General features: G+C 33.8%; 1 protein-coding gene across 2 annotated transcripts in view; it reads left to right on the top strand.

The window, feature by feature from the left end:
• Positions 1-9,659: 9,659 nt before the first annotated feature.
• Positions 9,660-11,193, top strand: part of LOC142341654 (E3 ubiquitin-protein ligase RNF10-like) — a 323,897-nt gene continuing 322,363 nt past the window's right edge. For both annotated transcript variants that reach the window (XM_075392772.1, XM_075392773.1), the window contains exon 1: positions 9,660-10,112. In XM_075392772.1, coding sequence (XP_075248887.1) covers positions 9,947-10,112 — 166 coding nt within the window. In that variant the 5' untranslated portion in view covers positions 9,660-9,946. The remainder of the gene's footprint in view (positions 10,113-11,193) is intronic.

Consider the following 11,193-nt stretch of genomic DNA (forward strand, 5'->3'; position numbering starts at 1 on the left):
AAAAATTCGATTTTTCTCTTCGACACTTTTCTCGCTCGTTTTTTTAGAGAGTTTGCTGTTTTTGCCTGTTTTTATTCTTTATCTAGCTGTAAAATGCTGACCGATCTCATGAGATTTTGATTGAGAATTTTATCCAGAATGTTACTCAATACAGTCATTTTCCGGCAAATATTCTGAAAGTTTATGGTATTATTCGTTTTCAATTTTTTTTTTAATTTTAAGGTTTTGTTGTTCTTTTCGTCGTCTTAAACTTATTCTTATTATGGAGCTGTCCTATCCAATTTCTTTTAATTCAAAAATTACCATGTCTTTCGATATTATATCGTAACTGATGTTTTGATTGTTGGAAAATAATCGTTTTTTCAGTGGTCAAAATTTGTGTTTCCTTTTCTCTTCTTTTAGCACATTCGCGTGGTTACAGGCTTCAATGACTTTCAAATGTGATCCAAGTTCACTAAATCAATCTTTCAGTACAATTATAAATTAAGCTGAATTAGTAAAAAAAACAACTGAAAGAAAAATACAGAATATTCAGATAAGAGCTAAGGATTTTAATGGCTTCTATAGTTTGTGTTTTCGAAAACTGTTTGTAATTGTTGAGTTTTTCTGCATCTTTAGTCCGACCAAAGACAGCTACAGGTCCTATTGGTTTCATAATGACGTTTTAGTAAATTATTCGTTAATTGTTTTGTTAGGATTTAATTGATTTTAAGGCTCCTGAAATTCTTTGGTTTAAAAAATGTTGATTGATTTTTCAATTTTGCTTTGTAGTTTCTGTTTTGTGTGACCCAGTCTCAATAAAGAAAGTTCCCATCTGCTGTGTAGTTAGGAAAAAAAATTGTGTAGTTAAAGTTTTATCCGCTGCATTTTGACGTTGTTAATAGGTGCTTTTAAATTTAGATATTGAGCTTTGCCTTGTAATTTTTTGTGCCTAATTTATGTTTGTTTCTCGTAGTCTTTTTAATCGCCAATTTTTAAAGCGCTGTAATAAGTTATGCCATTTTGTAATTCATTTAGTGGTCTCTTTGTGTAACAGTTTTTTTCAACTAAAACATCTATTTTTATTATTTCTTCATTTGGTTGACAGTAATGGTTGAATCTAAAAAATTTTACAAAACCCTATCTACTTAATACAATATATCGCCAGAACTTTTGACCTCATTCAATTCAGTTGCGCATAACATTTTCAATTGTTGATAATATTCTTGTTTTGAAAACAATCATATGTTAGGAAGTTTTTCAAAAGGATTTCTTGGAAACAAAAGCTTTTGAATTTTTGTTTTTTTAAATTCATTGTTCCAGCTGATGTGAGAACGTTATAATCTTGCAAGATACCAATACCAGTTCTGGCAGAGCTTCGTGTTTGTTTCTTGTTAGTTTCAATTAGAAAAACTAAAAAACGCAAAAAAATGTTTTTATACTGCTTCAAAATTTCTTTTACGCTGATTTCAATCAAAATCTCGAAAGCACAGAGTAAAATTATTGAACGTTTTTTGTTTCTTTTTTGAAATCCATTCAGAAATTTCAAACTGAAAAATTTAGTGCTCATGTTAGTGCTCATTTTAGTGCGTATTTTAGTTTCTATTGCCGGTTTATTGATTGCTTGTCGATAGTTCCAATTTCGGAAACCCGAGAACGCAAAAAAGCGAGATTCTAATATTTTAATGCCCCGTTAAAGTTTCTTTTAACGCTGACATTAATCAAAATCTCCGAAGCACAGAACACAGTCATCGAATTTTCAATATGTTTTTGTAGTCTCAGATTCACTAAATTAATCAGTGACAATATATGTTACAGTACTTTTTTATAGGATATTTCTTGAAGTGGAACTCAAAGGCGATAATTTCACGGTCAATAAAAGATGATAAGTTGGGATTATTGCAGTTTTAAGGCCTTAATCTTAAAACCACAAAGTAAATTTTTAATAATTGGTATGCTATATTATTGTCTATAGGTTGTTTATAGACAAAGCATTTAATAGGGATTTTATAACCCTCAGATGTTTCACGTTTTACTTTTCTCTAAAGTTCCAGCTTCTGAAACTTGGAAATTCAAATTATAATTTTGTTGGGACTGTGTGTTACAGAACATTTTTCTTGCGTAATTTTTAACGTCTAATACGCAATGTCGTCAATTTCAAAGCAGAGAAAAGAGAACAAATTTGTTTTTTCCAAAGTTGTAGATTCTGAAGCCTACAACCAATTTGTTTTGAAACTGTAAATTCCAATACATCATTATGTGATATTTTTCAACCTAAGAATTAACGACGACATTTTTCATTTGAAGAAGAAAGCCAAGTAATTTTTTTCGGATCTTTAAAATTTTCCCATTTTATCTAACTCTTTCTGAAAAACACGCCATTTTGATGGCGCGAAAAAATACACAAAATTACAAAAAAAGGTCAAAATCTTGCCAAAGACACCTCATTTTCTTCAAAATGCACAAAAAAAATTAGAAACTCTCAATTTTTTTGCCCAAAAAAAACACTCTTCTCGCCAGAAGTATCCAATTCTTGCTGAAAAAGAAACAAGTCTTGCAAAAAAGACATATATTTGTCAAAAAAACTCAACTATGGCTGAGAAACGCCCAAATATCATTTTTTTTACAAAAAAACGACCAGAAAAACCCATCTTTTGCCAAAAAATTCAAAATTTTGCCTAAATTGAGAAATTTTTGCCCTAAAAAAATCAAGTGTTGATTGTTACCATGGAATACCCGATTGTTGCAAAACTATAAACAGACCTTGCCAAAGAGCATTTTTTTGCTCAATATAACCCAATTTTAGCTAAAGGTACCCAACTGTTGCCAAAAAGTGTACAATTTTGCCAACAATCTCAGTTCCTGTTTCAGAATACATAATTCTAGCTGCGAAATATTACTTTTTTCGCTAGAAAAAACAGTTCTTGCTATTAAAAACTCCGTTTTCAACGAAAATACACAATTTTTGCCAAAAAAAATCTATTTGAGCATAGAAAACTCAATGATTGGCTGTTACCAAAGAATACCCAATTCTTGCTTGAAATTAGTCAAATGTAAAAGATGAAAAAAATGAGTTTCCGCTAAAACGAAGTTTATCATTTTTGAAAACATTCCTCTATAGTCAAGACTTATAATAACATGTAGTTGTAGTTTTTATTGTCTTATATTAGTCTTAGGTTTCTAACGTTATTTGTTGAACAACAGAATTGCATCTTGTGATTTGAGTTTCGTTTACAAACTCAATATGGTTAACCTGCAAAATTAAAAAAAAATTGTCAACAAAGGTTTTCATTATCAATTTTGCAATCATGAATTTGATGAGCGTGTTGAACGCGCACTTCCGTTGCCTGTTATAGAGCGCTTCAATTTTCACTAATTCTTTTTTGCTCGGCACTGATCAAATTTTTTCCGTTGGAAGGGTTTCAAGTTTTTGAAAGTCGTTTATCTTAAGGGTTAAATATAAATTGTAGGTCTTATGTGGATTGATATCCAGTGCAGTTTTTCAATTAGCCATGTTGTACTAATAATTTGGATCAGAAAAAACTTTGAGTGCTGGCAAAGATTATTTTATTTTTCTGGTCGTAAAAACAACCAAAACAAAAAGCTTTTGCGTACAGGATGCCATTTCACTTATGCTCAGCAGACCCACACACACATTTAAACACTTAGACAAACGAATTTCATTACAAAATTGAAAAGCTTTCAACGGAAAATAACTGATCAGTGCTGCACAAAGGAAAACTAATGAAAGTTGAAGCGATCCGTAACAGGCAACGGAGGTGCGCGCTGAGCACACGCTACAAGTTCATGATGACAGAACTCACAATAGAATCCTCTGTCTATATTTTGTTTTGAAATTTTGCATGTGAGCCAAATTGAGTTTGTAACGAAACAAAACCATGAGATCTAAATCTGTTGTATAACAAGTGACGCAGACAGAAAATTTAAGAATAAAAAAAATTACTTTAAAAATACGTGTTATTATAAGACTTGAATCTAGCTATAGAACCCTGAAACTAATTTATTCTGTGACAATATATGTTACCGTACATTTGTCTAGGATATTTCTTGAAGTGGAACTCAAAGGCAATTATTTCACTTTTTTTCAGATCTTTAAATTTTTCCCAATTTTATCTAACCCTTTCTGAAAAACGCGCCATTTTATGGCGCAAAAATACACAAATCTAACAAAAAATTGTCAAACTCTTGCCAAAAACGCCACATTTCCTTCAAAAAACACAAATATAAATTAAAAATTCTCAATTTCTTGTCCAAAACGTACACTGTTCTCGCAAGAAGTATCCAACTCTGGCTGAAAAAGAAACATGTCTTGCAAAAAATTACATACATTTGGCAAAAATCTCAATTCTTGCTAAAACACGCCCAATTCCTGTTAATAAATACCAATTTCTTAACAAAAAAACGACCAGAAAAACCCAACTATTGCCAAAAAATTTGCCTAAATTGAGGATTTTTTGCTCAAAAAAAACAAGTGTAGGTTGTTATCAAGGAATACCCGATTCTTGCAAAATTATAAAAATACCTTTCCAAAAAGCAATTTTTTGCTCAATATTAACCGATTTTAGCTAAAGGTACACAATTCTTGCCAAAAAGTGTACAATTTGGCCAAAAATCTCAGTTTTTGCTTAACAATACCCAAATCTGGCTACGAAATATCGCTTTTTTGCCAGAAAAAACAGTTTTTGCTGTTAAAACCTGTTTTTACCAAAAATACACAAATTCTGCCAAAAAAATCAGTTTGAGCCTAGAAAACTCAATGGTTGGTTGTTACCAAAGAATACCCAATTCTTGCTTGAAAATAGTCAATTTAACAACATACAAAAAAAATGAGTTTCCACTAAAACGAAATTTATCATTTTTGAAAACATTCGTCTATAGTCAAGTCTTATAATAACACGTAGTTGCAGTTTTTATTGTCTTAGATTATTCTTAGGTTTCTAACGTTACTTGTTGAACAACGCAATTGCATCTTGTGGTTTTAGTTTCGTTTACAAACTCAATATGGTTAATATGCAAATTTTAAAAAAAGTGTCAACAAAGGTTTCCATTATCAATTTTGCCATCATGAATTTTACGAGCGTTTCCTTTGCCTGATATGGAGCACCTCAGTTTTCACTAATTCTCTATTGCGCGGCACTGATCAATAATTTTTCGATGGAAGGCTTTCAAATTTTTGAAGTTCATTTATCTTAAGGGTTAAATATAAGTTGTAGTTCTGCCCAACATATGTGGATTGAAATTCAGTGCAGTTTTTATAATAGCCATTTCGTACTGTTATTTCGGATCAGAACAAATTTTGAGCACCTCAGTTTTCACTAATTCTCTATTGCGCGGCACTGATCAATAATTTTTCGTTGGAAGGTTTTCAAATTTTTGAAGTTCATTTATCTTAAGGGTTAAATATAAGTTGTAGTTCTGCCCAACATGTGTGGATTGAAATTCAGTGCAGTTTTTATAATAGCCATTTTGTACTGTTAATTCGGATCAGAACAAATTTTGAGTGCTGGCAAGGATGATTTCATTTTTCTGGTCTTAAAAACAATCAAAACAAGAAGCTTTTCCGTACTGGATGCAACTCCAACTATGCTGCGCAGACGCACACACAATTAAACACTTAGACAAATGACTTGAATATCAAATTTGAAAAACTTCCCAAAGATAATAACTGATCACAGTGAAGCGCAAAGGAAAACTAAAGAAAGTTTAAGCGCTCCGTATCAGGCAATGGAGCTGCGCGCTGAACACACGCTACAAGTTCCTGATGACAAAACTAACAATAAAATCCTCTGCCTACACTTTGTTTTTTTGAAAAATTGCATGTTAGCCAAATTGAGTTCCAAACGAAACAAAAACCACGAGATCTAAATCTGTTGTATAACAAACGACAAAGACAGAAAAATTAAGAATTATAAGACTTGAATCTATCTATAGACGGAGGTTTTCAAAATTGATAAATTTTAATCTAGCAAAAAATTCACATATTTATATTCCTAAAACTGTATTTGAATTTATACAAGTAATTTCTCGAGGTTGTAAGCCATAGCGAAAACGTTCACAAAAATAATTGATGACTTACGCATTTTTTCCAGAAGGTGGCCCTCAAAATAACGTGTAACTCGTAAACTTAGTCATTAACGTGTAATTCAAAAGCAATAATAACTGGTACTGCTAACTAGACGAAAGGTGATTGTAGGCATTCCTCGCAGGTACTTTTCCCTTTATATGAGTGAAATCTTTCTCACGATGACTTAACTCCGGAACAAACTGGAGCCAAGTACAGAAGTAACTGTATGAAAGAACACAATTTTCCTTGGAGAATGCACGGACAGTAATAGCTAGTTTTATTTCGTAAAAATAAATACACATATCAATCCAGAAAAATCTGATTCATAAACCAAACATCTTAGAACGTTAAGTTCTCCTTCAAGTTAAAACTGATTCATACTTTTTTACAGGATAAAACAGAGATGAACGATAATTAGCTTATTTAGGCATTCAAATTTACATTTCTTGTCAATTTCCTTTAATTTTTCTTGTTCCGGTATTTTTGTTTTTGTCGTTTGTTGTTTTCTAGAGTAATTGATTTTTTGGCATCAACTCTATGCAAACTAATTTTACTAAGCGCTGCACTGATCATTTTCTTGTGTCCGTTCTTTTTCTGTTTTACTCGGAAGCCTCTTGTGTTGATTTTTTTAAGACCAGAAAAATGAAAGCTTACTTGCCTGCGCTCGAATATTTTTCTGATCCGAATTAACAGTACAGTATGGTTTATTAATAGAACTGTACTGGATGCCAATTCATCTATGCTGCGCACACCTGCACACATTTAAAAACTAAGATAAATGAAGTTGACGAAATTGAAAGCCTTCTAACGGAAAATAATTAATCAGTGCAGCGCAAAGGAAAACCAGTGAAAGTTGACGCGCTCCGTATCAGGCAACGGAGGTGCGCACTTTATCAAAGAATTGCATGTTAGCCATATTGATTTGGGATACAAAACAAAAACCAGGAGATCAAAATCCGTTGTTTAACAAGTGACGTTGACAGAAAACTTCAGAATGATCAAAAATCTAAAAACTATTTTGAAAATACGTGTCTCTAGAAGACTTTACTCTGGCTATAGACGGAGGTTTTCAAAATTGATAAAATTTTGTTTAGCAAAAACTTCACATTTTTAGATTCCCAAAACTGTATTTAATTTATACAAGTAATTTCTTGAAGATGTAAGCGACAGCGAAACCGTTTACAAAGAAAATTGATGACTAATGCATTTTTTTCCCAAAAGATTGCCCTCCAACTAGCGTGTAATTCGTAAACCTAGTCATAAAGGTGTAATTCAAAAGCAATATTAACTGGTACTGCCAAATAGACGAAGGGCGATTGTAGACATCCCTCGCATTTACTTTTCCCATCATATGAGTGAATTCTTTTTCAGGATGATTTAACTCCAGAACAGAAAAAAAAACCGGGTACAGAAGAAACTATGAAAGAACACAATATTTTTTAAAGAATGCATGGACAGTAATAGCATGTTTACTTCCTAAAAATAATGACTTGTCAATCAAAAAATGACTCTGATTTATAAACCAAACATTTTAGAGCGTTAAGTTCAGCTTCATGTAAAAACTGTTTCATATATTGTATCTACAAAGATGTAAGTCAATTTTACATTTCACTGACACCTCAATATGAACAACTTCAGTGAATATTATCAAAGATATCTGATTTTTGTTACACTTCTTCTTGAACCATATTTAGTTTATTTAGAAATTCAAATTTAAATTCATCATTTTCCTTTAATTTTCTCTTGTTCCATTTTTCTGTTTTTGTCGGTTTCGTATTTCTAGAATAATTGAGAATTTTGCAATCAACTCCAGGCATACTAATTTTCCTTTGCGCTTCTCTAATCGCTTATTTTCCGTTGGAAGGCTTTCAGTTTTGCGAAATTCATCTATCTTTGTGTTTAAATAAATGCAGGTCTGCGCAACACGGTGGATTGGCATCGAGTAGTTTTATTAATAAACCATGTTGTAGTGTTAATTCGGTTCAGAAAACTATTTAAGCGCAGGCAAGATTTGAGCACATCATTTTTCTGTTCGTGAAAACAATCAAAATGAGAGCATTCTGCGTAAAACAGAAACAGAAAGGACACAAAAGGCAGCGAAAATCTGGAGAAGCCTTTTTGTCTTCCTTATTGCAGCAATCTGAGTTCTTGTATTTTCCTTCAGCTTTAAACACAAATTGCCACGAAACGGAAGAAAAAAGCACTGTTTTTCAAGAGTTTTGCTGCCTTTTGTGTCCTTTCTGTTTTGTTTACGCAAAAGCTTCTTGTTTTGTCTGTTTTCACGACCAGAAAAATGAAATTATCTTTGCCTGCACTCAAAATTTTGTCTGATCCGAATTAAAAGTACAAAAAGGTTAATTAAAAAACTGAACTGGACGTCAATCCATGTATGCTGGGCAGACCTGCACGCATTTAGCCCTTAAGATAAATGAACTTCAAAGATTGAAAAGCATTTCAGTTTTTGTTTTTTTTAAGCGTTAAACACAAAATGCCGCGATATTGAAGAAAAAAACAATGCCTCTCAAGATTTTCGCTGCCTTTTGTGTCCTTTCTGTTTCTGGTTTACGCGAAAGTCGCTTGTTTCTTCTGGACTGACAGCAGTTTTCTTAACAATCATGCTCGACGAGTTTTCTGAGTTTTGATTCTTCTTCCATTTTTTATGCCTGAATTGTAAAGCCACATGAAAATTCTGCCAGCTGGTTGTTCATCGAAACAACCTGTGTACTGTCCCATCCACAGTGTTTTACTTGTATTGCCTTTTAGCACATCTGCTATAATTGAAAATAGTGTTGTCCGTCTAATCGTTGGTTGGAGCAATGCGGACGTTCTCGTCTTTTGTTTCTTTTCGAAGGACTTCATCCAAATATTGGCCCAGACAACTGCTAAGGATGCACCCGTTGCCAGTCCATCTTTTTGGCATTACCATTTATGGTTACATTTAAAGTGCACATTTGTCACTACTAACTTCAGTAACAGCTTCAATAGGTATATTTCAATTGCAGGTGTTTCAGCGCTTGACTTAAGTAGCCTGAGAGCAATGTCAATGGCCTCAAAGATTGGTACGTTAGTGTAGAGACTCTTTACGTCAAGTGATACTATTTATAAGTTACTATTGATACTATTATCTCAAGGTCTCTAATTTCTTTCAAGCAGCTATCGCTGAGGTCTCGATTTTGGCCCCGTGAACCGTCAAACAGCGGTGTGAAAAATTTATTCAAATTGTGATAAAAAACTCCCCGGAATCGATAGCGCGATGGGGTATCTTCTCCTTAAGCCCTTTCGCCAAGCCGTATAACCTCGCAGGTTGTGCCCCCTTTGTTCTTAATTTTTCCTAAGTTTTTTTAAGAGCTCAAAATTGATCTTGCGGTATCAGTTGGCGTATCACAAGAGTGCACATCGTGAAGCATTTTTGATAGCCCCGAAACTGGAACATTAGTATACAATTTTTCAAGCATTCTCTCCCCCGTTGGAGCTTTAGTGTATAAACATTAGCCTGCCTCCATCTTATTAAACATGCCACAACGGGGGGGCCAATAAGGACATTCTACCCTGTATTTCTTTGTCAGTTCTTTGTGACTTAAATATTTTCAGGTCAATTCTGCTTCGACACTTTTGTGTCATTTAGCCGATTCAACTTTTATTATTCGCGTTTCTTAGCCAAGAGCAAACAGCGTTTGCTCAACAACCTACAGGGGTTTTCAAACCAAAGCTTGTCTGTATTGAGACAAGCTTTTTTTGCTGTTAGAAGCGTTCTTACTTCAACTTCCAACTGAACTCCTTCTACCCGAGTTTCATTCTTTTTGTTGATTTTGCTGACAATAATGTACTGCTAAACAACCATGAAAAATAGTTGCCATTACTTCGTTCTTAATCCGAGAAGTGATGAAAAAGTCGAGCAGGAAGGTGCCGATGTCGACTCCTTCGAAAAGTGGAGGCGGGATCGACAGTCACTCCAGCTCCTCCAACTCCTCATGCGGGACTGTGGGAACTCTTAGTAGCGGTGGTGGTGGGTCTGCAGCGCTCCCAAGTAGCGGACCAGCAACTAAAGGTATCCAGATGACACTACATTTTATTATTGTTCGCACATTTAAAAAAAATGGCACTTTTATGATAGCCCCACTCTTTGTTCAGACAATTTTTAACTTTTTTGAGGGCATCCCATGCTAGCAAACGTGGTATTAATTTGAAGATCTCTGCGTCTAGAATTTCACTACAAAGAGAAATTTTAGGAATTTCTGGAAAAAATTTTCAACATTTTCTATCCAGAATTTCAGGCAATTTCGAATAATTTTGGATCGATTTTAACTAAAATTTTGGTCAAAGTTCAATCACTTACGATATCTAGCGGTTTTTTTTCGAGAGTATCTTTGGAAAACAAGTATTTGATCGTTTTGTCAATGCCTCCAAATAGAACAGAAATACAAAAAATAATTGAGTTCAGTTTGTCTTAAACGTTCAGTTTGTCTTAAATCGTTGTTTAAGTTTTTTGAACAGGGAGAAAATCATTTGAGATTGTCTTAATGGTTAATTGATATATATTTTTTTTGAAAAATAAATGAATCTATAACGATATTTCATTATCGAACCTGAAAACTAGAGAAAATTTAAGTTAAAGTGATAGCATGCATACAATTTGTCCGCATGCGAAATCACCAGCCAACGATGACTCACTCTGCATTTTCCGTACTTTTTTGGACTACACTGAGACTTGAAAAAGAAATAAGCAGATTCTTTTTTTGCCATTTTAAAATTTTGATCACCTTTTACTCCACTAATATTTTTAATTGCTCTCAAACGAAGTTTGTAGCAATTATATTAGTCCTATCGGTCTTTTTTTTATGCGATTTTTCGCTTGACCGATTTTTCGTCTGACGCTTTTGACTTTTCGTCCTCAAAAACGGGATAAACAGGTAGCGCCCAGCGGGCATTAAGTGGTCTTAGAGGTTTTCAGCTCTGTTTCAGCTCAAACTGTTTTGGAGACCTATACTTATGGTGTGAAGGGCGGTTCTTAGAGGTTGAAGACCCCTCCACTGTTGACCCCCCACACTATATTGCCCCCACCCCCCCAAGCGCCGTTACCCCCACCCACCCCACTGTTGCAAACCCCCCATCAGCCCTCGGTGCACCCC

Source organism: Convolutriloba macropyga, chromosome 6 (assembly GCF_964194025.1).
Source record: "Convolutriloba macropyga chromosome 6, txConMacr16.3, whole genome shotgun sequence".
Taxonomy (NCBI): domain Eukaryota; kingdom Metazoa; phylum Xenacoelomorpha; order Acoela; family Convolutidae; genus Convolutriloba; species Convolutriloba macropyga.